Below are 27,991 nucleotides of genomic sequence, written 5' to 3'. Positions count from 1 at the left end.
CTCAGTCAAAAATATTAAGGCACTTGGGTCACAATCTCAGTGTTTCATAGTTTCTGGGTTGCTTTCAGTGTACCATGAAAGACATGAAGGAAAAGTATGTCAGCTTCTCTGAGAGAGGCCGTAATTTTCTCAACGTCACACGCACCCCCACCCCCCACCCATGCGCTCAAATCTCAACGCTCGGCCACTAATGCCCTCAGACATCAAGTGGCGCCTGGACTCCCCCAAACGGAAACTGGTGTGCCATGTGAAAAGGAAAAAAGCACTTTTAGATGGCTCTGACTCTCCCTGCTTACCACTTGACAGGGACCTGTTGTCTGACTGGGAGCAAGGGGAGAGGAAGGGCATTAATCATTTAATGAGATTACGCTGGGGGGAAGAAACAGCTTTGGGAGGAAGTGAAGGGGTGGGGCGAGGTGAGGTGCGGAGCGGAGCGGCTCCTGGCAGCGCTTAAGCCCAGCGGGCTGGCCGAGGCCGGCCCGCGCCGGGAAACGCGTGCGTTCTTTTTTGGACCATGCCACGCACGAGCATACAGGGCCATGCCAGACGTGCTGCAGTCCGAAGATGAGGAGGGAGATGTACTGCAGCGGGAGTGGATCTCCACCAGCTCAGCTCAAGATGGTCACCAAACTGGTCTACAGTCTTCATCTGAGGTGAGACCAGCATGAGTCATTTCTGTCATTTGTGTGTGACTGACCATGGACATAAGAGTAATAGGTAATGGCTTTGACCTGGGAGAAATTATGTAACTTGAGTAACTTGTGATAGAGTATTTAGTGTTTGTTGCTCAAGGGGTGGTTGCATGTTATGTTGACACACGCACATTTGTGTGATTCATGCAATAAGTTCTGTTTTTGGTATGAGAAGTTTTTAGAGTGTCCAGGAAGAACTTTGTTCTTGGAGAGTCATTTACATATCTGCTGGGAAAATAATTTCAAAACATCCTAGAGTATAATATAATAAAGTCAACAAACAGATTAGATGGATATGAGCAGGGAAAACTGGGCCTTTCATTAACTATATGATCATCACAGCAATATTAAGTTGTCTCTGTCGACAAAAAGACACCATTACAAATGATACATGCCAAAACCTGCAAAACTCTGGAATGCTAAATATTAAAGCTAAAACCAAAGCCTCACATAGCTTCCACAGGAAGTCACGCAACAACACCTTATCCATGTGCAGATAGCATTTCACTCTATTCATGTATCAGTTGGTGTACCATTTCACCATAGTAATAAGGTGGAAAAGATCACTGTGTCCATGACTGGTCATGGGTAAAAGAGATTAAATATCAAAAGTGATCTTTAAGATTGTTGTCCAGTAGGCTATTAATTCTAGTGATGGGGATTCTGAATCAGACAGCCAGATCAACAGATCAACAGCTCGTCATTTTAGAGCTCAAAGGTGTCATGGACCCTTTCAGGGTTCTTTCACTTATCTTCTTTGGAGAATCAAAACGATTTTACTAAAAAGGAAAAGTTAAAAATGAGAACAGCACTATGTCTATGACAATCTGTATAATTATATTTTGTAAGAGTATGATAATAACTATCATTGAATTGAGCAAACACTCACATTACCCTAATCAGGGCTTAAAGCAAAGAAAATGTAAGTGTCAGAAGTTATCAGACTTTTTTGAAGATGTCATGTCATACTATAGGCCATGCCTGAAATCAGGCACAGCATATGAACACTTTAAGCCCTGCCTGATGCTACATTGCACAGAATTGTGTAATATGTGACACTTGCAATTTAGGAAGCCTTTTAAATAGTCTATGTACATGTCTAGACTAATTACATTAGGAAACTGGGTTGAAGTACGGGCTATAGGCTACATACAGTAGACCCTATCTACTGTACTACACAGACAGGCTCTTTATATAGACTACCCCTGTAGCAAGGCAGCTCACTGCTCTGGGTTAGTGTGTGCTTCACCTCACTGTGTGCTATGTGTGTTCACGGATGGGATAAATGCAGAGACTTGCAAATTCTTTGTATACGCAAGCATACTTGGCCGAGAAACCTGATTTACATTACACTTTACATCTGAGAAAAAATAATATACAACATTTTCCAGTATAGACCTCCATAGACTAGACCTTTTACATACTTTCACAAGTAGGCTAGTACAATAATAAGACAATGTGTTATTTCATATGTTTATTTATTTATTTTATTTGTAAGGGACAATTTTAAACATAAATATTGCCATTTGATATTGTACCAGAGTTACCCTAAAGCTAGGCATAGGCCTACCTGTAATTAGGTGGTAGAACATGGCCCTGATCAAATGTAAATTCGTCTAAACTCTAATTAGGGGAAATTAGATAATTGGATATAATAATATTGCCAGGAACAGGATATTGCATTATGCTAGAAGGATCTGGGGCTCAATGTGGACCAAGAATCTCAATACATTCGCTAACACCTCAATGGGACAATTCCCCACAATCCCGTGTGAAAAGAATTTCAATTACTTATACAGACCAATAGATGGCAGTGTTAAGATCACTTACTCCCCAGGACGCGTACAGTTGATAATGGCGTCTCTTGATCAAATATCCATAGGCGTGTTGAAACTGCGCTCAATTGGTCCATTTTACCACGATGTTGTATGTGGCTGTCCACAACTAGTTGGACTGACGATAACAATAGGCTATCTATTGTAGCATATCTGTATAAGGCCTACTCATGCTCAAAACCCACAGGCCCACATCAGTGGATTTGTCATGTCTACTGTACATTTCAATAACACAGTCAACACCCATTTAACCTGTAGATTTCACAAATGCAGGGAGATGTTCAGGTTAGATTACTTATAGGCTAAGGACCCTCAAACACGGATAAGTAGGCCTATCAAATATGAACATATAACCTATATCCTATAACCCATATCAGGCGGTCAACACCCTCTTCTTCCAACTTGTCCCGTTCACCTACATCTTCTTCGTGAATGAGTTTGGATTTTTCCAGGGTACTAATAATGACCTATAGACCCTTTCAACAATAAAAACAAAAACAATGCTTGAACGTTCTATTTGGGCCCCAATCTACTTCCTCTGCATAGCCTAGCACAAACATTCCTAACGGAGCGTAGGCCTATCTCAAATGCAAACTTCAGAGGTAATCAAACATAATATTGTAGCAATAGACTAGCCTACATGCAGTGGCATGCTGTTACATAGTGGCACGACTTGAGAATCATGAGAGTGAGTGGAACATTAGGCCTGCTATGACTGGACTGGATTTGGCCCAGTTTAGGCTACATTATTATTGGGCACACCCTTATGTCACCTGCTTGTGGTTTTCTACAATGACATCATAGGCTAGGCTGTATTAAAACAGCCCGACATCAGAAATGCTCGAGATGAATGCAGATTCTTGCTGAACATCTAGTGCCAACTCACGTATAGCAGTTTAATAAAGACGATGAGGAAGGATATGTCTTCTTAGACTTTTCAGTGTTGTAAAACAATAGTTTAGGCTGTAAAATGTAGTCCCTAGGTCTCGTCTATCCAAGTTTCCCTTGCGCATTGACTGATTTTGAACCCCCCCCCCCCTAAATAACAATAAACTATTGCAATAACATATTATTTAGGATGATTACAACAATGTCCCTAATATGGAGGTTTAGTTATAGTTATAATTCAAATATTAGTTATTATCCTGACGCTGCAGCCACTTGTAAATTTACGGTCGTTTGCTAATATTGCGATGCCTGCTGTGCTGTAGCCTAGTCATTCAAACCGATTGGAACAATGGTGACTCCGCCCGCATTGCATAGCTGTGGGAATCTATGGGGCGGAGCTGATGGGTGATGGTTATTCACGTCGTTAGGGAAGAGAAGAGCGGGCTGTTCCACACAGTTCCAGCGGCCACCCGAAGTTATGAGCGAACTTCAACAATAATGCGGCGTGCAGCATGAATCGTCAAGACGCTAAAGGAGTTGTCTTGACCGGCTATTACAGTAACAGTGAGTCCTTACCGCCTCAGCCCGGAGTAAACTCTGTCGAAGAAGCCGATCCCTCTGTTCCAAGGTGGGTGAGTGAGAGAGACAGTTGCCAAGCTTTTGGTGTTTTTGTTATGACAGCTCTTGGTTTAAAAGTAGGCTGGCTGTCCTAGCAATTGGGTGTCGTAGTCAACACGATTATTGAAAAGGGTGGAAATAGCTTGTAGTCTGGGAACAGTAGGCTGTATTACTTCTTCTATGGTAAGCAATTAGTCTACTGTAATATAGTGTTGACTGTTTTTCTGGGTCTCTCAGTGGACTGGATGCATGCCCACTGAAGGTAGTAAATTAGCCTGTGGCTCGCCATTGGCTTTGTTGTGGAGGGTTTTTGTCACAAATGATCATCAGTTTGACATCATCATGAATAAAATAAGCTATGTGATCCATCAAACCCACTAGAACCACATTGTTAGGCCATGTGTGAATTTGCACAGTGGACACTAAACCTACCCTCAAAACAAATGAGACAGGTCCTGAAATTGGATGCTGGTTGTTTCCCTTAGTTGTGCAGGCCACCATCTGTAACAGGAAGGTGCCTGCCTTTTAGGTCGCTGAGCTCCGACATGGAAACAGGTGTCCCTGTCCACCAGCTGTGTCCGCAGCTCCCCAGTGGCCCATGTGCTCTGTAAGGGGGTTGGTGTGTGTGTGTGTGTGTGTGTGTGTGTGTGTGTGTGTGTGTGTGTGTGTGTGTGTGTCTGTCCATGGTGGCATGGGTGGCCAAATGGTCGTAGACTCACCGCACACATCTGGCCCTATCGGTTTGTCTCTGCCTGTTGGCTCCAGTGTCCGTGGTCTTGTCTAGGAAATGACAGACAGACAATAGAGATAAAACAACATGGACTCTGTTGGCGTGGTCACCTCAGTGACAATACTGCTTTAGTGTTGTGATAAAATGCCTTTTGTCTTTGGTGCGGCATTGTCTTGGAAAAACAACACCTTCTGGAGACTCACTCAAAGTGTCCAATGTAATGTTTTCCCTCAGCCTGTTTTTAGCTTTTGTGAAGCCAGTTATATCTTACCTCTCCACCTACCCACTCATTCCACATCCACACACTGTCTATGACCAGTACTGACTAATTTTAGAAAGGGCACTTAAAATTATATTTGTATTGATATGGTTTGTAAACACAGGACACATGGCCAGTTGTGATGACCTAAACGGCGTGTGACCTTTTCATTCAGGCCGGTGCAGAAAGCACAGACTGTGCTTCCAAGCCAATTCTAATGTATCACACTTTTTATCTTCTATTGTCATTTTTAAGTAAGTCCCAGTAGGTAAGAGAAGTTAGTATGTATTAGACAGCTAAACTCACACACATTAGGTATGTATGGCAGGGATCATGCTGTTCCAACAATAGGCTTGAGCCCTTGATGCCAGGAAATGTCAAGGTATAGAGAAGCTAAGACCCACACAAACAACATGAATTATACATAGCCAAGTTCAGCTGTGTCCTTTATGAGGGTAATGTAGGTGGATCAACTCGACCAGGCTGTGGGGGACAGGCGTTCAATGTGAGTGTTTCTCTTAGTGTAGTTGTTTGTTTGCTAGCTTACATAGCAGCTATTAAAATGGCAGCCCTCCAATAGTTTGTCTATTCTGTCATGGAAGTTAAGTACAGCTGCCTGGTGATGGTGTGTCGCAGTAGTGAAACAGAAACTCGTAATAGGCCAAGAGGACTTCTGAAGGCCACCAATATGGTCCCAATTAATCTAACCTTTGCATCATGTTTGCATATTTACCCACGGACAACAAGGTGGACATTACTTGATTGGATCAACTACTACACAAAGTGGCTGGACCTCTCAGAGGTCATGGCAGGTTTTAGTCCGAAAAACTGCAGCCTCCTCCATTGTAGGTTCTAAATGAAAACATGACATATCGACGTGGCATCACTTGCCTCATACCTGCAACAGTGTCAACAGCCGATGTAAATAGCTGGGCTTAGCGTGCAGAATCAACATAGGACATAGGTTATCAAGGCTTTCCTCCACCACTACGCGTCCTCTGATTAGTTTTCCGTTTGCACAGGTCATGTTTTTTATCCCTCCTCCACCTTGCGCCTGTGTTTGTATAATGTGTGTACGTGTGTGTGTGTGGGGGGTCTGTTATGCCATTGTAAACTCTGTTTTGTCTTTGTCTCTTCACTTGCTATTTGTGTGATTTAAGAACAAATGATCTTGCTTTTATTGCTGTTGCTATCAGCTAATCTGATCAAAGTCACTGGGGGGTAATAACAAGTTGAGAGCACCTTAGATGTAGAAAGAGAGAGATGGATACAGAAAGATAAAAGACAGCTTGAGAGAGAAAGAGAGAATGAAAATGAAATGAGATGCTTAGACCATTTACATTCAGAGAAAAGGCACTTAAGCCCTTTGCTGAAGCCCCGTCTTTGTTCAGAACCCTTCAGTACGGGAACCATGTGACCTGCTGGCTAACCATTAGCAGCGTAACACAGTTGTGGACTAACTTCTGCGTGCCATTCCTGGGCTTGTTGCCATGGAGCAGTGGTCAAGAGACTCAAACATCTGTTTCCACATGTTATCAACAGGCCAAAAAAGACAGGGTTTTTTTTTAGAGTCCCTGAGAGGGAACACTTTTCCTGTGAGAATAGGAAAATACATCTTGGAAGCCTGTGGACAGGCAGTCCCAACTACAGCTGTAACTTAACATCCCTTTTAGGTGACTGTAGCTGTAACCTAACATCCCTAACATCTCTGACACGGTTGCAGACAGTAAAGTCAGTAAGGCATGCCTTGTTCAGCTTTTGTCACTGATAGATTGTGGCTTCAGTTGAACTAAATTGGTGCGGTGTGGTCTTAGGCTACAGTCTTCAGTGCTCAAAAGGTGTTAACAAATGGAGAGAGAGAGAGAGGAATTGCATTATGGCTTGGTTCTCGTGCCACAGTTCCTATGCCGTGTGGCTCTGTCCTCTTGCGTGTGTATGAAAAATCACCCGACTATGACCAAAAGACAGGCTTGTGCTTGTTTACCACCCCCCACCACCACCACCACCACCACCATCCAACCAGCCACCCTGCCCTCTCCCTCTCTCTCTCTCTCTCTCTCCCCCTGCACCTCTTGCCATTGTGAGCTGCTCATTTGTCACTGGGAGCTGGAGAGCTATATGACCTTTTCATTTGAATAGGAGTATCTGTTGGACAGCATTGGGTGCTGTGCAGTGTGCAGTGCACTGCCCTGGGTCCCTTGACTTTGCTCGTAGGCCAAGGGCAGCTCCAGCTCTCGAAGTTTGCATACACTGTTTATTCGTTTGACTCGCTGAGAGAGGGGGGGGGGGTGTTGTTTGTGTGACTCTGGGTGGATTATATGAAACACTTTTCTGTTATGCCTTCCTCTGGATTTAGCCCTTGTTATTTATTAAACATATTTGCAAAGCCTGTTTACTTAATAGTTTCAGTCCCACCGCAATTAAGTTTGCTTTTAGTCTCTAAAAGGGTGTCTCTAATGCTGGTAGGTAAATTGTTTACATTCCATCTTGAAATAGTCTTGCATTTTTGTGAAATGTAAAATGTTATGTGTTTTATTACTGGGTTCAGTGTACCTTTGGCCCCTGTTTGGAGGTAGTAAGCACCGTGCCATCAATTATCTGTAGTCATTTACAGCCGACCGCATAGGAGCGAGATTAGACTTGGGTCCTATCTGACTCTGAGTCTGACCTCATTTGATAATTCTGAGGGAATGGCTCTCACCATTGGGTCTGCTTTAGTTTCTTTTTGGCGCTTTGTGAGCGCAGTGTTTGTGTACTGTACAAAGTGCCGCGTCTTTCACATTGGAGAGGAGGTGTGTAGTTTACCTGGCGGCACGAATGTCATCTGTCACCGATACCCAGAGCGCTTCCTGCGTCTGTGAGGTCAGACGAGAGTCATCTTACACCCACTACCGTTTTGCTACGGTGGCCTGGCGGTCTCTTTAGGTTTGACTCCTTCGCTTGGTCTGTTTCCCAGGGACCATTAAAAAGAGCACTGCTCTGAAGGCATAGGGGTTTGGGTAGTGATGTATTTCACTGTGAAACTGTAATGTTAGCTAGCCTCAACAAGAGGTACAGTGGATTGGCTAGAATTCTCAGGTATCAGTGTGGTCGCCTAGGTGTTTTATGGTCTGTCTGTGTCTCTCTCACAGACAGACTGTCTCGACTCCCACTGCCTATGTATCTATCTATCTATCTATCTATCTATCTATGTCTGCCCCGCACAAACTCTCAGTGCTCAGAAGTAGCCTAGGTCTTTTAAGAAGACACCATTACTTGTGGCAGACTGAATTGACCCAGATTGACTGCGTTGCTGTGCAGCAGTGGTGTGGGGCCGGTGCGTAAGCAGCAAGTCATTTGCTCCCCACTGAACTGCTGACGTTTCAGCATTTTTATTTTTGCTTTCCCCTGACATGGCAGCAAGCTACCAGGCTGCCCTGGGTGAGAGAAAGGAGGGGCATTCTGGCTCATTTATGCCCACCAGGGATTCCCTCGCCTTGGGCTTGGATGCAATCTAGGAGCCCTTGGTGTCATGACGCATAAACCCCCCACTGGCTTTTAATTTCATAGACAGCAGTTTGAGGTTTTTTTTTTAGTTTAAATTAAGTTTAAAGGGCGGTTTGACAGCAGGGGTTGATCTATGCAAAGTAAACTAGCCTACTTTTTGTGGGTATTTTATGAAACAGTAATGTAAAGTCAAAGTCAAGGAAATGAAATGCTAGCACACTACACAGTAACTGCCCTTTTTTGTGTCTGTGTCTGTTTGCCTGTGTGAGTGCATGCAGACTTGAACTCTTTCCGTCAGCCTGTACTGCATTGTGCCTGCGTTGTTTTTGAGGCGTTTGTGTCCTCTCCCTATGTGGTCTTGTTGAGTGACTCAGTCTTGATGGCGGCTGCTTTGGCACTCGGGTGAAATTTTGCCAGCGGGACGTGAGCTTTTGATATTAATGCTGCATGGATTAAGTTGATTAATTTAATTAAAAATGGATGCCTGGAATGCCACAGTGTGTTGTTGTTCTGCTCAGCCTCGCCCCATGGGAGAGCTGAGTGCCGATGAATAGTGTCAGTTAAGTGCTATGCAGCCCAACTCTATTTCCAGTGAATTTTAAGAAATCATAATTTCGTTTGGCATCCAGACAGCCCTAGGCTGTGTGTTGCACATTTCTGTGATGTTTCTTGTAAAGTGTGCAAATGCTACATTTTAGCCTAGATGTGGATTAGAGTCTTGCTGGCTAGAGCTAAATGTGAAGTGACCTCCTAATTAGCCTCCATTACTGTCTTACGCAGTAGCTGACAGAAAACACAAACACTACTTCAGTAGCACTGTGGACTATCACGTCCTTGGATTAGTTGGTCGGGGACAGTTTGGGGAGAATGGGAACTCCCTGGTCTCCCTGGTCTCACCCTTGTAAGTCCAGTCCATTCCTAGAAATAGTCACGGTGTCTATTAACATGGTGACTCTGAGTCACATTGTGAGTACAGTAAGCCATCAAGTCCTGAATCAGTGCCAGTGTTGTCAGATTGGGTTGAGTGATTTCCGCCCAATCACGTTGGAAAACCCGCCCTCTTCAGCAAAAAAACGCCCAACAACGACTTTGTCGCCCGCCCAATCTGGCAACACTGACCACTGCCCAATACCAATGTTCAGTGTGCATGAATGTGACCCCTGTGTCCCCCCTCTCTTGCCCCCCAACCCCTAACCATACCCCCCAGTCGTAGGACGGGACACTACAATGTCCAGAATCGCTCCAAAAATGCAGCGGGGAAGCCTCCGTACAACCGCTGCAACTCGCAGGACTCCCTGGACATGGACGCCTTCTGGAAGGAGGTGGAGAGCATCGGAGAGTCCGACACCGGGCCACAGGAAGAGGTCCAGCTGAAAGTGCCAGATGGTAGGCGTCTCTCTCTCTACAGGATAGTATGACATGAGCTAATGTTCTGAGATAGGGTGGCAGTGGCTCAGGAAGTAGAGGAGTCTTCCAAGCAAGACACCTAACCCCAGTGCTCCCGATGAGCAGGTTGGCACCTTGCATGGAAGCCTCCGCCATCGGTGTGTGAGTGTGTGAGTAAATGGTTGAATGTGAGGCATGACAATGTAAAGCGATTTGGGTGCTTGCAGGAGTCGAAAAAAGTGCTATATACAGTATATTATATTATATTATATTATATTAAATATATACTGTATATTACCATGTACTGCTACTCATCATAATATGTCAAATGGAGCCCACACACATAGCCTAACTGTTTAGAGCTGAACCCAAGAGACTCCTTGCATGCTTGCTTGGTAAGAAGGTGCATTTTTTTGCAGCCTACGTATGGAGTTTTGCTCAATCTATCATTCCTGACACTTTGTTATTCATGTCATTGTCATGTCACACCCTGGCTAGACCTGGCTCACCTACTGACCAGGCCAGCATTCAGGGGAGCATCTCAGCCACAGTCTGAGGTCTCTCTAGGATATCGGTAAAGTTGGAGACAGAAAAATACAGAAAGGCAGAGAGAGGCCGACTACTTTCTGGAACAGCCATCTAAAAACAAGGACATTGAGGAGAGAAACCGTGACGGGTGTTAAGCTAAGCGATCGGCATGAGCATCTCATTGGTGTGCAGCAGACGGATTAGGCACGCTCTGTTATGGCCATTACAGCCCATACCTGGGAAAAGTGTGGCCAGAGATTTGATTAGCTGTTTTTCCCATCCCATCACCTCAGATTTAACTTCACACAGATAATAGGTAGGTCATTCTCTATATTTAGAAATGAAAGGCAAGCTGCACCTAAGGCTTTGATGCTATCTCCGGTGTACATGAGGAAAAACTGACAATGACCATGTCTGAACCTGCAGGAAAGGGATATAACTAGGGACAGTAGAGGTTTTTTTTTTCTCAGGGTGCACACAGACTGTTTTTGTCTTTAGAGAGGAACCTGAATGCTTCGACTTCCTGAGTCAAGTTTTTGTGTGTGTGTGTGTTTGTGTCCGTGTGTTGATTCTGTGTCTTCTTGTTATATACAGGAAGAGAGAGAGAGAGAGAGAGAGACTCTGTGCGTGTGTATTTGTGTTTATGTGTGTGTGTGTGTGTGTGTGTGTGTGTGTGTGTGTGTGTGTGTGTGTGTGTGTGTGTGTGTGTGTGTGTGTGTGTGTGTGTGTGCTTGGCGTTTGTGTGTGTGTGTGTGTGTGTGTGTGTGTGTGTGTGTGTGTGTGTGTGTGTGTGTGTGTGCGTTTCTGGATGTGTGTGTGTGTGTGTGTGCGGGTTTGTGCGTGTGTGTGTGCGTTTCTGTGTGTGTGCGTTTCTGTACGTGTGTGTGTGTGTGTGTGTGCGGGTTTGTGCGTGTGTGTGTGCGTTTCTGTGTGTGTGTGCGTTTCTGTGTGTGTGCGTTTCTGTGTGTGTGTGTGTGTGTGTGTGTGTGCGTTTTGTCCGTTTGTGTGTGTGTGTGTGCGTTTCTGTGTGTGTGTGTGTGTGTGTACCTCCTACACATCTGTGTGTCCAGTTTATCTGTGACCGGCAAATTAGCCAAACAAAAGATTTGACATTTAACACACATATGAGGAACTAACACAGAACTTTGTTTGCTTGAGCATGCTCTTTTCCTCAGTATTCACAGTATACAGTTGTAGTATGTGGACAACCTCATATTTCACTTTTCAGTCGGAAGTGGATCCATTCTTTTACAAGCTAAACTGTAACTAATTAATTGGAGGATCTTCTTTGCGAAAGCTGTATTTCACAAATGAATTTGTCATCTGGATATCATACATGTCGGTAGTCACCACAGACTTATCTAACTGTACTAATTTATCCCACTTGTAGGTATAAACCACGCTTCAAGGGAAGTAACTGCAATGCTTTAGATACCAGTGACTGACTCATGGTCCTCTGCTAGCCAATGTGAGCGTTTGTGTGAGCAAATAGCTTCAGTGTAGGAAATCTGAGCTCCATGCTGTCTGTTGCCAGTAATGCTATGTCAGTCTGTGTTTTGGCTTTGTAGACTCACACAGTAGCAAAACATGAATGAAACTTAGGAGCTTCTTTCACTTCCTAATGCTCAATTTAACCCCGTGGTCATTGGCCTTTGCCATTTTCGTGTCCAGAGGGGGGTTATGAATAAACATGTCTTAAAGGGGCAGTCAAAATTATGCCATGACTTGGAACCACTAGCAGATCATAGTACCAATCCGAGTTATACTTGGTCAAGCAAATTTGTATACTTTTGCAATATGTCAATGCAGTATTCACTCAATGCATTAAGGGCCGGTTTCCCATCGATGAAGAGTAGTCCTTGACTAAAAGAAAACTTCAAAGAAAATCTCTTGATTTTTCCAAGATTTTAGTCTAGGATAAAGCTTAATCCTTATATGAGAATCTGGTTGTAAAAGTGTACAACTTAATTTTTTGCCAGGACGAAACATGACCACAACCAAATTTCTGTTTGATATAATTCACTTTTTACCTGTTAGTTGCTGAATAAACATGGACAAATGTTTGGTTCTGAAGTAAGCTGACCTGTTTGCCTTGCTGTTTTTCAGAGGGGGAGCACGAGGAGGCATGGCTGACCGCGGCAGGGCTGACCTTACTCTTCCAGGAGTCGGAGTCGGAGTTGGACCCGGACGCCTCGGAGGACAGCAAGGCCATGCTTTCCACGCTGACCCGCACGCAGGCAGCCGCCGTAGAGAAGCGCGTGGAGCTGCTCAAGCAGACCATGCGCAAGAAGAACAAGCAGTACCAAGTGCCTGACGTCAGGGAGATCTTCAAACCGCCGCCAGGTTCCGCAGCCCAGTCGGAAGGGACCCAGGTGGGTGAGGAGTCATCTGCTCTGATTACTGGTCTCTCTCAGGCCTTTGGGTGACTGGAGAAGAAGGGTCCATAGGATGGAGTGGAAGAGAGTTTTTATATAATGTAACAAAAAACACTGCAAAAGAAATCCTGGTATCACATATCATTGTAAAGCTCGTGATTCCCTCCAGCACGTGGACACTCACTGACCGGGCCACGACACATGATTGAACGGGTCCGTGTTTTGATTGGTTGGATGCCACCTTGTCTTAATTGGCCGGATGTAGGTGGATGCCTAATTTGACTTATGTAATTATGGTGGTACAGCTCGAGATGCTCACATTTTTAAAACAGTTCTCCACTCATTATTTATGTCTGCTACACTGCTGGTGATTATTAAAGGAATACTGTTTATGTTTGAGAGAGTTGGTACACACAATCTTCAAGACACTTGCATTTCATTTATTCATTTCACAGCCTTGTTGGCAGCCAGAGTAACTATGTGACAGTAACATATACCTGATGGCCTCATTCAATGGCCTAAGGAGGGCCATTACTGACAAACAGACGTTTGTTTAAGGTCACTTGAGAAAGTTATTATACACTCAGCAAGTTGTTTTTAAATAGAGACAGAGGTAGTGTTGGAGTGGCCAGATTGCCAGGCCTCTGTCCAGGATGAGGCTCACAAACTGACAGAAGAGCAGATACTCGATGACAGAGACAATTAAGAGTACAGTACAGGCGTTTGTTTGGATGTCCTACCTCTAGTGGTTATTATGATAACATCTGTAAAGTCCTGTCTGATGGGTGGCTGGCTGTCGATGGCTGGCTTCCCTTCTGTGCCACCCAGCTTCTGATCTCGTATTTGACAAAGCTCAGGGCTTTGTCATTGAGAGCCCCGCGTCGTAAAAGTGTCTCTTCAGTTCAGTGGCCAGATCTTTTCATCGCAGCTCACACTGACCAGGGTCAGATGCATACTTAACGTAGACTACTTTTCCGTCTTGCTCTGTATAGGTTTTCTAACTGGCACCAACTGTTTGAAGTAGAGCTGTGTTAAATGCTAAAATATTGAATAACTGCTACCAAACAAAGGCAATTTCCAGTTGTGTGACATTTATAGCTGATCTAATATCTGTGAAGAAGTCTATAGTACTAGTTAAGATTACTGGTTAATAGGTAGTTGAATACCAGTGAAGGGATAATTGCAGAGATATTTGGTAACTTTGAACCCCTGAGAAATAGTAGATAATGGATAACCTATTTAACCCTGTCCAATAGTGATTGTTTAACCTTTTCACCTCTAGAGAATAAGCATGTTCAGTTTCTTGTGAAAATGTCACAACTGAGAAGTTGTTGGATGGCTAGAGTTTTGCATATGGCTCAGTCTAGACTAAAAATGTTTTGAATGGTAGTCAAAACACATGTAGTGCAAAACAAGTGAGTTATTCATGTGATTTGGGGAAGCTAGGTGAGAAACAAAGCCATGTCAGCAGCATGATTACTCAGGCGGGCCTTGGTGGCGGCACGGCACGCGTACAGCCCCCGACTGATCACTGTACATTTCTCTTCTTCTCTTCCTGTTTCAACAGCCTGGAGACGAGCCGCAGGCCCTAGAGAGAAGTGAAAATGGCAAAGGGGATGTTGCGTCCTCCGGTATGTGTCACCCAGCATAGAAGACCGGCCTGGGCATGTTCCCTCCACCCCCACTGGCCCTTATCAGAATCTCACACCTTCCTGACGTGTCTGTTCTTCTCCCGCCTGGTATCAGTTACATTACGGCACCTCTAGGAAAGACGTCATTAAGGAGAAGCTTAATGCTTTGGCAGCATTGTAACACGTACAGTCATGCTAGTAAAGCTCATTGAATTGAGATTGAGTTGAATTGAATTGAGAAGAAAAGTGTTCAAGCTAGAGTCAGCATCAGTAGGCAGCCGCTCTGTAAAGTGGCGCGTAAAGAAGCCAGAGGGGAATGAAAGTGATGCTGTGTCGTGGCAGCCTTGTGCATATCATCCTCTCCTCAGCCATTCAAAGTGGGGGAAAAAAAAGATGGGCGTGGTAAAAGAAAGTCATCCTGTAGATCTGACACAATCTCTCCCCAACTCCCCGCAGAGGCAGAGAAAAAAAAAAAAAAAAAGTGTGACTTGAAAAAAACCTTACTGCAGCATTCTCACACTGGGCATTAGGCTGGAACTTGGCTGCATGGCTCATCAGTGACCTTTACCCATGGGGGGGGGGGGGGGGGGGGGCTCAGGGGAATGTGTGGACCCTTTGTCCCTCTCGACCCGTGCTGGGTCCATTAGTTTAGGAACCCCTCCTGGGTGCCTCTCTGACTGTCCCCAGATACTGACCCGATCCAACAGAACTTTGAATAATGCTCCCTATCTGTTTAGGTGCTGAATAAGGGTTGTTAGCTTCGGACTTTCATCTTTCCAATAAAGCCTGCTGTCTTAAATTAGTGATGCATATTTGTGTGGGGGCCATTACAAGGGTATGATTGACCAGAGCTTGGCGTGTGATATGGGCGGAGCTTTGATGGTGACGTCATCAACGACACTGATTGGAGTTTGGTCGGTGCTGGTTATAATTTTTGAAGGTCTCGTTGCATCAGTGGTTAGTGAGCCAGTAAAAGGAACATGTTAAAATTCTTGATTGTATCTCATGATACCTGTTTGTTAATATATGTGTGTGTGTGTCAGGTTTGGTTGGCATATGTTTTCATTTATTTTTTAGTTTGTCCAAGCATATGTGTGTGTGTCTGAAATTTATTTGGATGTGGATGTTGGATGTGTTTATGCACTAGTTAACATGCATGTGTATATATGTACTGTGTGTGTGTGTGTGTGTGTGTGTGTGTGTGTGTGCATAGATGAGGCCATTGGGAACGGAGCATATCCCCCTGCCGACCAGTCTGCCCCCGACTCAGAGCAAGACCTCAACCTGGAGGTGTCGTTTGCCGAGCAGGCTTTGAGCTACAGAGGGAGGTCAAAGGGCGTCGATAGTCTGAGCCTGAGGGAGAGCCAGGCGGACGACAGGCTGCCGGTGAGTGAGAGTCATTAAACATTAACGTGTGTGTGTGTGCACTGATTTACCTGTGTGTGCTGTTGCCCGAGCAAAGTTTACCTGCGACAAAAACAGGAAGTCCAGCTCGCGACTCTCAGGAGGGGACAACAGCTTTAGAGAATGGGGCGGGCAGGGTGGGGGTGGACCGAGGAATGTCAGTCCTTGAGAGTGGCTTGGACAACAGGACAGGATGTTTGTCCATTACACTGTAGGTCACAGTATATCTAGAGAGTTGCAGCAGTGGAGTCCTAAAGATTAAAAGTGATTTTAGTCCAAATCCAGGCCACAATGAGGTTTGGAAGCATGGGATGATGAGGGTTTTGTTTCTTTATTGTTTTAGTCCATGTTGTTTTGTGCAAATAAAACATAAAAAATCATGTCACACAAAAATCACAACATCTTGTCCTAAGCGTATTGTTGTTGTGTTAGGAGCAGTCTGCCTTTGAGTGTAAAGTCTAAAAGCATTTTGTGCTGAGGTGACACCTGGTGGAGACTTTGTGGAACATGTCAAAGCTGGCTCTTCTTAGAAGCTCTGCATTTATGTTCACCTTTCCTGGCTCCCATCAGAATTTCAAAGTTCCCCCGGACAAGACCGGCAGGACCAAAATCGGGGACTTGGCCCCCCAGGACATGAAGATGGTGCGGCGGCTTGTGCTGATTGAGATGACCGCTCTGTTCGACACGGCGAGGATCGACTGGAAGTGCAACAAAGTGGTCAAGCAGAAAGAGAAAGGTAAGGCGAGAGAACATGGAGCCGCCGGGTTTCTCAGGGACAGCGTAATTGAGGTGTAATGGATTGGACCGTGTAGCGGAAAATTCCAGGGCGATGTGGCTCCTCATGGAGTAGTCTTTGATTTTCGGAGTGAAGGGCACGTCCAGGTCCGGTCTGTCTGTTGCAGTCCGAGATGTTTTTGATACTCGCCTGTTACTGGAACAGAGAGTTTTTTCGTGCTGACAACATCTGAAAATACAGCCACCGCTAGAAAGTAGGGGACATATCGGTGTTGTATCTGTGTGGCAGATATCAGCAACACATCCAAGTTCATCCCTTGTGATGCCTATGGGCATTGTTTTTTGAAAAATATATTTTTGCCTTTTTATGCTTTTATTTTGATAGCACAGTCAAGAGAGTGACAGGCAAACAAGTGTGAGAGAGAGAGATGGGGTGGGATTAGGAAATGACCTGGGTCAGACTCAAACCCAGGTCCCCATGGGCCCGTGGACCCAAATATGATACGGGCGCTGTAACCAGTTATGCCACAGTGCCCCCATGCCTATGGCCATGTTAAAGGAGAATTCTGGCGATTTTTTACATAGATCTCTGTTTCTCGAGGTCACAAGAACTGTCAGTACAAAAAAAAAACGATATGCATAATGCATATGAGCCTGCCCATCCACACTAACTTTCATACTGCAGAAATATGACAGAGGAAATGGTTGGAATACAGATGACCTGACTCTTCTCTTGTCTGTTAGTATATTCTTACCAATAGCTTTGCCTTTGAAGCTGGTTGTAATGCCAACATGATCATCAGAATGTCACCCAGAGGTTTCAGAGTAAGTAGTTGTGTGTGTTTGAATAAAACCACAGATGACAATCCATTCCGTACCATATAAGGCGGGAAATTGGAAGGTAATTACTGAAGTGATCCCATTCTTAGATGGTGTGGCGTGTCTGTTGACACAATAAAGATTTGTTTTGGACAGTCTTCACGGCGTTAATCTTTTGTCCAAATCCAGCCGGATGTTTATGTGAGACGTCTTCTCATGAGACAGGCCACTGTGGGTCAGTGTGCCTTTGTTTTCTTACCAGCTCGGCCAGTTACTGTGCTGGCACGGCCACAGCATATTCAGCCGAGGGGGAAGTCCAGGACTCCCTCCTTAGCCAGGATTGTGTGAGTGTGTGTGTGTGTGTGTGTGTTTTCTATTTCTACTGAATATCCCGTCACCATTTAACTGTCCAGCTGCCTCGTTATTGTCGGTCATGTCAAACACGGTTGTTGTAACACAACAAAATGGAATCTATTGTATTGTCATTGTAAGTGAAACGGCTGCAGTCAGCTGCACTTGATGTGAGTGTTGCTAACAAAGGAATGTGACTGAAAATGTGGATGAATTCAATTGAAACTGAATCCTACTGAACCGGTCCAAATGTGACTTGTCCTACAGAATCGGGTCTTTTCGGAGTTCCCCTAGCCACTCTGCTGGAGCAGGACCAGAGGAGGGTACCGGGGACTAAGGTGCCACTTATACTGCAGCGGGTGAGGAAAAAGTGCATACTTGTTACAGCAGTGCATACTGTACTTACTATAGAGATTCAGTGTTAAATGTCACCCACTGAACAATTATAGGTTCACTTGTGTTGGAGGTTTAAGCAGTGGGAATTAAATGAGGAAAAGTACCTCGGTTCACAGTGTCCTTGATAAGGTTCTTCATAGTACTGGAATCATCCTGTCGTGATGACGGAAATAAGGGAGAAGTTTTTCTCTCTCAGCCTCTTTCTTGTCTCTCTCTCTCTCTCTTTTTCTCTATCTCTCTCTTTCACACTCTCTCTCTCTCACACACACACATACGCAATGGGCCATCTTCTTGTCTCTTGTAGCTGATCAGTCACATAGAGGCGGAGGGGCTGGACACTGAGGGACTCCTGCGGATACCCGGCGCTGCCGGAAGAGTCAAGGTCAGCGCCTCTCTCTTTCTATCTGCTGTTATGGTGTGTGTGTGTGTGTGTGTGTGTGTGTGTGTGTGTGTGTGTGCTGTTGTTGTTGTTGAGCCTGCCTCGGGCCATGCAGGCTTTGTCAAGCACAGCCAGAGCGAATACCTAGACATATTCACTAACCTGCCTGAGACTGGACAATAGCAAAGGAGCAATTGCTCGATTATGTGTGTGTGTGTGTGTGTGTGTGTGTGTGTGTGTGTGTGTGTGTGTGTGTGTGTGTGTCTCTGTGTGTGTATGTGTCTGGTTTTTCAACACAACACAGCACCATAACGTTGCATCCGGAAAGTCCTAAGCTAGCCTGTCTCCACTCAGACCTCTGCTGGTGCAGTGTGTGTGTGTGTGTGTATGTGTGTGTGTGTGTGTGTGTGTGTGTGTGTGTGTGTGTGTGTGTGTGTGTGTGTGTGTGTCTATTTAAAGAGAGGGTCTCTCCCTTATTCACTACAGCTCTCTGCTGCTGCTGCTGCTGCTGCTGCGGCCTCCACCACTTATACTGCAGCAGTCAAACAGAAGCTCTGCTGGATACCTGCTGCTGCTGTCTCTGAGTGCTATTTAATTTATGTATTCATTCAGACGGCATCTCGCTCCACTTCCACCTGGCTGTGGCTCCGGAGATGGAGATGTATATGAGAATGTAAATGGGCCGTGGTGTGGTGTTTCTATCCGTGGGGGATTTAGAGATTTCTTCCGCCTGTGTGTAGGAGGCGGGCGAGCGAGTGAGCGAGCATACGCCATCTGTATGCATGGCAGTAGATGAAGGCAGATGGATCCACTGCCAAATGATACAAAAAAAAAAAAGCCTGTATCTTTTCATGCAAATCATCACAGCACACAGTATATACAGTCAGTGCCGTTTAGGTCTTTGTGTGTGTGTGTGTGTGTGTGTGTGTGTGTGTGTGTGTGTGTGTGTGTGTGTGTGTGTGCACAGTACAGGAAGTGAAATGTTTTCTGACTTAAAGCAACATTGTGCATATGTTTCCGTTTCATGTTGAGGGTACTCTTTTGCATGTAGCTAGCTGGTTTAAAACCCAGAGGTTCCCACTAGCTGCTCAGGATGGTATCACACGCACAAGGTTTAATGCTTATATGGTCTTCTGGGCCCCCACCGTCGACTTCAAGGCAGCGCAGGCTAGAAGGCGTTAGGGTTAGGGGTAGGTGCCAGTGCTGCCTTGAAGTCAGCGGTAGGGACCCAAAAGATCATCAAGTGGCTTAGTGACAGACCTAGGCAAGTGGTAAACCTCCTAATAGAAGAGCTCCATGGCTTTGTTTAGCTAGGAGAATGAAACCATAGGGCTCTTCTATTAAGAGGTTTACTTTTCTGTGTTAACTTACCAGGATTTGTCACTAAACCACATATTTGGAATACCTTCATGGATTTTCACCATGCACTTCTGAGCTCTGGCTCACCTTTTAAACCATGACATCAAATATATATCACAATACATTAATCTGCCAACTCTCTCAGTACAATATCTTTGTGTTTGCTTATATGTGTTTATATATATATATATGTGTGTGTGTGTGTGTGTGTGTGTGTGTGTGTGTGTGTGTGTGTTAAAGGTGCTGTGTCAAGAGCTGGAGGCTAAGTTCTATGAGGACACGTTCCGGTGGGAGACGCTGAAGCAGCATGACGCGGCAAGCTTGCTCAAGTTCTTCATCCGCGAGCTGCCACACCCACTAATCACCGTGGAGTACCTGAACGCGTTCATCGCTGTGCTCAGTGAGTCTCACCCCCATCCAGTAGACACACACACACACACACACACACACACACACACACACACACACACACACTCAATCAAACCTATATGCTATTCCCTGCTGATCTTAATGTCCACACACACATGCAATATCTAAGACGGGTCACAGGCCAAAGTTGAGTCATGTCATATCTCCTGCAATGCAGTCTTGCTGTATACATTAGTAGAGCTACAGTGTAACCATTTTATTGAGTACCTTACACTTGCACGTATACTATCTACAACTAATGCTCTGTTTGTACACTTCTGCTTAGATGCTAACTATATTTTATTATAGTCATTTGTACCTGTACTTTGCACAATCTGATATGGTTTCATAATATTTATATATATATATATATATATATATATATATATATATCAAATGATTACACTCGTACATGCACATGTTCTGACATTTTAAGAGTGCTGATTGCTTGTGTCTGTGCCATCATCAGAGCTGCCCACGAAGAAACAACAGCTTCAGGCTCTCAACCTGCTGGTCCTGCTACTGCCAGAATCAAGCAGGGACACGCTCAAGGTACTCACATCAATACATTACACACAGACATACACACACACACACACCCACACACCCCCACACACAGTGTCTCACAGGAAGGCATACAGTACTCATATTCGCACATGGCTCAACAAACTGCCTCTTTGTCTCACACTCCAATCACCCCCCTCTCTCTTTCTCTCTGTCTCTCTTTCCATTCCTACTCTCGGTCAGCTGGCATGAATTAATGTTGTTATTCATTGTCTGTTGACCAGTGTGTAAAACAATTCTGGACCAGTCCAGCGTGGATTGACACTCCCACAATGCCAGTGAAATGTATACCAGCCAGGCGTACTCACCAGCCTCTCCGAGTCATACTGATTTACTGCCTAGACATTTTAATGGCCTCTACCTTGGAAAATGGCTCCTTTATAGAGCTGCTGTGTAATTGTATTAGTTGGCTGATTTGAAGGTGTCTTTGAAAATGATTACATTCTAATTGTTGTGAGTCATATTGAGTGTCATTGATGAGCTACTGTGGGACATCCCCTACCTACAGCGCAAGGAGTTTGACACCTCTCCTGGGTATATCTGACATAAAACACTGTGTGTTTAACTGAAGGTGCATTTTCATGTGTTATGGGCGTTGTTTGTATGTCATATTCATGCATGTGTGTATGAATGTGTCCTCCAACAAAACAGAAATATGTGTAAAGAACAATTAATTGTGCCCCTGCCCCTGACTATATAGAAAACACTCCTGAATCCTAAATATATGCTTACCTCCTGTTCTGCCATCTTTAGAAAGACTAAGAGTTGGTTCATTTGAGATGCAGTAGAAATCCACAACAAACAGAGGAAAATGAGAATCCAAACTAGGTGAATGATGATGGTTGATAATTCATATGATGCCTGAATAATTTAAAATACTCTCAAGGCAAGGCTAATCTGTGAGAATTCTCCATTCATGGTTTGACTTGTTTATATTTATTGATCTGTGTGCTGTGGCTTTGCAGTGGTTTTGGAAAGCATCCACTCTGCTGCCATCCATCCAAAAAGCTTTTTTTTTTTTTTTAAAGCACCTAAATAGGCCCATAAGTACAATCATGACCTCAAGCTTGCGTGTTGTTGTGCAACTTTCCTCCCAGGCGCTGATGGAGTTTTTCCAGAGAGTGACCGACCACATGGAGCAGAACAAGATGAGCCTGAACAACGTGGCGGTGGTGATGGCGCCCAACATCTTCATGTTCAAAGGGTTCCGCACCAAGATCAGCGAGCAGCAGGAATTCTCCATGGCTGCCGGCACGGCCAGCATCGTCCGCCTCCTCATCCAGTACCAGAACATTCTGTGGACAGTAAGCGGCAAACAAACATGACTCTATATCGTAATACCTCCCATTTATTATCACCCATTTTGTTCGAAAAATTTTAAACAACAATGTTTTTAAAACTTCAGAATAACATTTGATAAATGAACCTTACATTTTTCAGTAGCCATAGGTGTGTAGATTTGAACAAAATCTGGTTTGGTTCTTACTGGGGCTTTACCACTTGTTTACCACGCTCGGAGGTTAGTGCTGGTCTGGTGGGTCGTCTACTTCCACCCTTTCACACGGCACATGAACGGTTAGACCAAGAATTCTCGTTGCTACTTCAAAATTCCACTGGAGCTCCAAGTATTTGTACACGCAGCTCGACACAAAGTTCTTTTTCTGTTTGCATTCACACACAGTAGATGTAACTCTGAGAAGACTTAACACACATTAGTAGCCCAGACATGAACATAAAGTAGTGGAACGGACAGCATTGCTATTTAGTTTCTTGCTAATGTTTTTTGACAAACTAGAAGCTCATGGTATCAGCATTAAAAAAAGAATCAGTGTTGTTTTCATTTTTAAAGTATACTTCACATCTTCACATCAGCCTCTGCAGCCTTCTCGTGAAATTTTTATGTTAAGCAAATAAAATTTTTAAAAATGACGCTTCTGCTGATCCTAATCTTACTTCTGTGGACAGTAAGCAGTACAATTACAATTTTACTTCTATGGTCAAAACACAGCAAATATTGCCCTATACAGTCTACCTCCATGGACAGTGAGCAGCAAATACCACCTTCGGCCGTACGTCTATTTGAGATGAAACATCAGATATTACCTTCATACTTCTTCTGTAGCCAGCAGAGTCGTCAGAAAGAGTCTAAAGCAAAGTGGAGTTATTTTTCTGTATGGTCAGAGTAGCTGAAAAAGCAACTGTCTGTGTTGATGCCCGGAAGGGCCGCCTATTGATGTCTAGTGGTATTCATTCATTCGTTAGGTTCTTATTATGGCAAGCAGAATTATGAGGACGTTGGCTGGACTCTTGGAGAACATACTAGTGTTGACGTCAGGTTGTGTTTGCCTTTAAAATGTCTGTTTGTCAAAGGCCAAGTGGATGTGTCATGAAGTCATCTTGTACCAAAAAATAAATAAAAGTGTAGACGTTTCTAAAGATGTGATCACTAGAGAGGTCATGTCTCTTTCTCTCTCTCTCTCTCTCTTAGATCCCCAAGTTCATCATCAACCAGGTGCGAGAGCAGAACACAGAGAAGCAGAAACAGAAGAAGGCCAGCAAGGAGAAGGGCATGAAGAGGCTACTCAAGAAGATGACCCAAGACCGCGACAAGCCCGACAAACAGGAGCGGAGTGCCACAGAGGTGAGACAGAGGGAGGGATGAGATGGATGGAGAGAGAGAGAGAGATGGAGAGGGAGGTTAAGGGCAAGGACACTATACTGGCAGACTTGTAGAGAGAGACATGGAAACAGATTAGCACCTGTTCTGGGTAGTCAGGAAGGTTGTGTGTGTGTGTGCGTGTGCGTCTGCGTGTGCATCTGTGTGTGTGTGTGTGTGCGTGTGTGTGTGTATAACCACAGTAAGTATTTTTACCCAGTAGGGTGACTGAAATGAGGTTTGATTGTGTGACTAACTTGTATTGACTTCAGTGTTGTTGGCCTTCTGCAGCTCACAAAGGCAGGTCCACAAAATGGCATCCTTGTGACATCTAGTGGACACACAGGGCATTGCCACTGATATTCTCCCTTCTGACAAGTTGTGTAATAGGAACATATGAGGCAATTGCATAATGAAGGGTATTCCAAGAGAACAGCTGTAAACAAACATCATGAAAGTCAATTTAGCGTTTTAAGATACTAAACTTACTGCTGCAAGTTGTAAATATGGTGTGTGTGTGTGTGTGTGTGTGTGTGTGTGTGTGTGTGTTTGTGTGTGTTTGTAGAATGACAGCCCCCAAGGGTTCATCAGGGTGCAGGCTCCTGAGTTCTCCAAGGTGTCCATGGCTGTGCAGCTGACGGAGGATCTGCAGGCGTCAGACATCCTCGCCCGATTCCTCAGCCAGGACAGGTGAGCCCAGCCTCACTTCCAAACCCAACTGAGGTTTAACGTGATCAGTGTCACATTTAGCATGACCTTGTGAAGTACTTTGATTGCATGGTGCTCCTTTCACTTGCACTTTCTCCATAACTCCTAGAGAGCGTAGTGTGATAAGCCAGCATTTCATCCCGGTTTGAGGTCCAACAATGGTCCAAGACCATTGTTATTTTTGTTTACCGTAATATATTAATATGATTATGTTTCTTTTAACTTGCATAAAACACTGTCCTGCGGCTTATACACAATGCAGCTAATACACAGGAAATTACTGTACCTTCAATGGCAGAATGCTAGATTATGTCCCTGTTTAGCGTATGCAGTACCATGAAGACAAATAAGAGAAACATAGAGTGTTAAATGAAATTAAGCTGACAGTTGAGTCAGCACCTTTGGTTATTTCTAACCAGAACATGACTGTGACACTCTGTTAAGACTATTACGCTTGTGCCAATTCCAGTAAAATACTATACCATGTAATTAGCGTTAGCATCTCCGGGCCAATCCAGAGTGCTGTAGGATAGGTGAGCCTCTCGCCTCACATGCATGTGGTAATTACCCCTGGTCATTATCCTCCCACCACCTGGTCTAACTCCTCCTGAGTCAGGAGAAGGTTAGATGCTATCTGAAATTACACTAAACAGTCATTAGACGTGGGCCTGCCTCAACGTGGGGCTACTGTGTTAGGTCAGCTCCGACACGATGCAGAAAATGTCTGTCTGAAAATGGCTTCAGAGCTGGGCCCCAAACGTGTTAGCGCTAATTAAATTCAGTGGTAGCGTAACGTAGATGCTATCTTGAGGTGTGTGTAGACTTGTTTCTTTCGACTTGTTAATGTCAAGTTTTTTTTTTTTTTTTATTAGCTTAGACTTACTGTTTGTGTAGGGTTTGGTATACATGCCTTAAATTATGGCATGTAATAGTATATGATGTATTTAGTCTAATTCATTTCTAATTCTCTGAGAATGTACTCTATTGCAACAGCTTTTCACTTTAATGTGACTACATTATTCCTCTTGTATTACCATTGCTAAATATCTAAAATTCTTTGAATTATTTTGTATATTCATGGGATTTTTGCCTTTATTCAGATGGAACAGTGAAGTGTGACAGAAAGTGAGTGGTAGAGAGAGATGGGGTGGGATCAGGAAATGACTTCTGGTCGGATTCAAATCTGGGTCCCTGTGGGCACTTGGGCCCGAATGTGGTACAGACATCCACTAGGGCTACAGCGTCTCCAGATATCTTTACTTTCTTTTTTTAATTAGGAATAGAGTCATCAGTAACCTGCTACTATTTTGCTTCTTACGGAGTTCTTTTGAAGGTCCAGTTGTGTCCTCAGTTTTCCCCCAGAAGTAGAACACTTCGTGGTGATAATTGCCTCAAATCCATTTTGTTATTTCAAATCTTGTTTTGCTTCAACATTATTGGCACCAGGAAAACTGACCGCAATTAAACAAAACACTATGTTTATTCAGAACTCAATTTTGCATACAACAGCAAAACTACTCGCTGCAAATGCCAATTTGTACCCATTTAAGCAGTCTGATTGTATTACTGGCATTACCATGTAATTGCGTTATTGTTATGCCCACATAATAGTATTATTGTTATGCATTTTTTGGCTGAAGTCAAGACCTCAATTACCTCATTACTGTATGCAGTTAATTGACTTCAGTCTGTAGTTAATATGGTGTTAAACATTTGTGTGTGTGTGTGTGTGTGTGTGTGTGTATGTATGTATGTATGTATGTATGTATGTATGTATATGTATATGTATATGTATATATACATATATATATGTATATATATATTTATATATATATATATATATATATATATATATATATATATATATATATATATATATATATATATATATATATATGTATGTATATGTATATGTGTGTGTGTGTGTGTGTGTGTGTTTGTATGTGTGTGTGTGTATATACTGTATATGTATGTGTGTGTGTGTGTGTTTGTGGTTGCGTACAAGTATAACTGTGTCAGCCCAGCCACGGCCAGTGGTTCCTCTGTCGGTGATGCGGCATGACATGAGGAGCGATGCCTCTGACCGCCCCTATTAGTCGGCCCATGAAGTTTGTCGTTTGTCACAATCAGCAAGGGTGACACTCTGTGTTTCACATGATGCTCACGCCCCCGAGGGACTCCTGCTCCCTCATACTAGCTTACTGTCTCTCAGAAACTAACAGATACAATGTCAGCACAATTGACTTTTATGCCCCTCCAAGTTGCTTAATATGCATGTATTAACCAGGCAAAGGCCTTTAGTGTTAAAGGAACATGGCACCTTTTTATCCCAGAGTTAAATAAGAGGATACATACCCTTCTCTTTTCTGTGCCTGCAATAACCCAGTCTGACACTGTTAGCCTAGCTTAGCATAGTACACTGGAAGTGGGTTAAACCAGTTAGCCTATAGCTCCTTTTTAGCTGCAGGCTAACTGGTGTAACCCACTTCCTTTTAAAACGCAGTACACTGTAAAGAATTTTGGAGCAAAGAGATAAGTAATAATAATAATATGTTTTATTTATATAGTGCCTTTTATCACACTCAAGGTCGCTTAAAAAATATGGACTTTAACTTAATTCTTACTACTTATATTTAGTTAATTTTAACCTGCATTTTACAGCGCCACTCTCCCTCGGTTAGATATGTCAGTGTTTTGTGTGTTGTTTTGTCCAGTGTTAACTGAAGCTCTATCTCTGGTCTTGCTTCTGCAGCTCGGTCTCTGTGAAGAGGGAGGACCTGTGTCTGTATGAGATTGGAGGGAACATCAGTAAGTGCCCATCTGAATGAAATTCCTCTTCACACCATCTGGGAGTGTGTTGTGGGAGGCATGCAGTCTGTCACGCGTTTGGGTTTCAATCCCCCTTGCAAACAAACGAGGCAGCAGCTTTCTCTCCTTTGGGGTGTAAAACTGTGATGTTTGTTTACATCCCAATTCCAGTCCTCCAGATTAATATTGTTCAAATGAAAAGCCCTGCTGTGTTATCTTCCTTTCTTGCCCTGAGCCGAATCAGTTCATCGGCTTGATTCAGAATCGAGATCCACCTAAAGGGTTAGGGCAGAATAATAATATGTTGAATAAGAATAAAAATAATTAAAAGAATAAGAATAATAATTTGTTGAAAGGGTTGCTGCAGAGAGGGTTAAAGCGGAGCTAGTAATCAAGGATCTTTGGTTGCTGCCTTCAGGTTTCCCCCAGCATGGTACTTTCACTCTGTCTGTATTTTCTGACCAAAATGATTCCATGATTAAAAATATCATAGACCCTCACATTGTGTCAATCACATTAACAGACAGACTCTGTAAACTTCATTCATCAGTAAAATGTTTGGAGCAAGTTTGAATTTCTGCGTTTTTTCCATATCTGAATAGTGCCTGTGCATGGGTCTGTAGCATTGTGTATTTGATGGGTTGAGGAAATGCTCATGGCATCACAGAAGTGCTAAGACGTTGCGGCTCACAGGGCAGTGTGTTTTGGGTCACTGACTTGTTTATGTTTTTGTTTTGCTCTTGTTGTGTGCAGAGGAGCGGTGTCTGGATGAGGAGGCCTACATGAAGGCCCTGCTGGAGCTCAACCCCAGCGCAGAGTGGGTGATCAGGGCCACCCAGCGCTAGGAGCCCTCCTCTTCCTCCTCCTCCTCTTCCTCCTCTCTGCCAGCGCTGGGTCCAGGAGGAGGTTCTCACAGGGGGAAAGGGGCGCGGAATCCACACATGAAAGGGAATGGAACTCAAAGAGGGCTAGAGAT

The 27,991-nt window shown here is 44.0% G+C and overlaps 1 protein-coding gene across 3 annotated transcripts; it reads left to right on the top strand.

Moving 5' to 3' along the window:
* Positions 1-565: 565 nt before the first annotated feature.
* On the top strand, positions 566-27,991 carry arhgap18 (Rho GTPase activating protein 18). Of its 3 annotated transcripts, none has more exons than XM_048250632.1 (15): positions 566-653; positions 9,716-9,894; positions 12,529-12,794; positions 14,365-14,428; positions 15,642-15,814; positions 16,403-16,568; positions 18,005-18,096; positions 18,438-18,515; positions 20,112-20,271; positions 20,749-20,831; positions 21,941-22,147; positions 23,332-23,484; positions 24,065-24,189; positions 26,960-27,015; positions 27,769-27,991. In XM_048250632.1, the coding sequence occupies exons 1-15, from the start codon at positions 577-579 to the stop codon at positions 27,858-27,860; spliced, it is 1,971 nt and encodes a 656-aa protein (XP_048106589.1). In that variant the 5' UTR covers positions 566-576; the 3' UTR covers positions 27,861-27,991. The 3 variants fall into 3 exon arrangements, with proteins under 3 accessions (XP_048106589.1, XP_048106588.1, XP_048106590.1); XM_048250631.1 differs by lacking the exon at positions 566-653 and adding an exon at positions 3,827-4,043; XM_048250633.1 differs by lacking the exons at positions 566-653; positions 9,716-9,894 and adding an exon at positions 3,958-4,043.

The sequence above is a fragment of the Alosa alosa genome, chromosome 8 (genome assembly GCF_017589495.1).
Source record: "Alosa alosa isolate M-15738 ecotype Scorff River chromosome 8, AALO_Geno_1.1, whole genome shotgun sequence".
In the NCBI taxonomy this organism is placed as follows: Eukaryota; Metazoa; Chordata; class Actinopteri; order Clupeiformes; family Clupeidae; genus Alosa; species Alosa alosa.
The sequence above is the reverse complement of the archived record's forward strand: the minus strand, read 5'-3'. Positions and strand labels throughout refer to the sequence as shown.

What these genes read in the sequence shown, in the direction of transcription:
- arhgap18 (XM_048250631.1), top strand. Translation starts at nt 3,928, where the DNA reads ATGAATCGTCAAGACGCTAAAGGAGTTGTCTTGACCGGCTATTACAGT. An exon ending in GCGCTGCCGGAAGAGTCAAG is followed by an intron (nt 18,516 to 20,111) that starts GTCAGCGCCTCT and finishes TGTGTGTTAAAG; the next exon opens with GTGCTGTGTCAAGAGCTGGA. An exon ending in CAAGCAGGGACACGCTCAAG is followed by an intron (nt 20,832 to 21,940) that starts GTACTCACATCA and finishes CTTTCCTCCCAG; the next exon opens with GCGCTGATGGAGTTTTTCCA.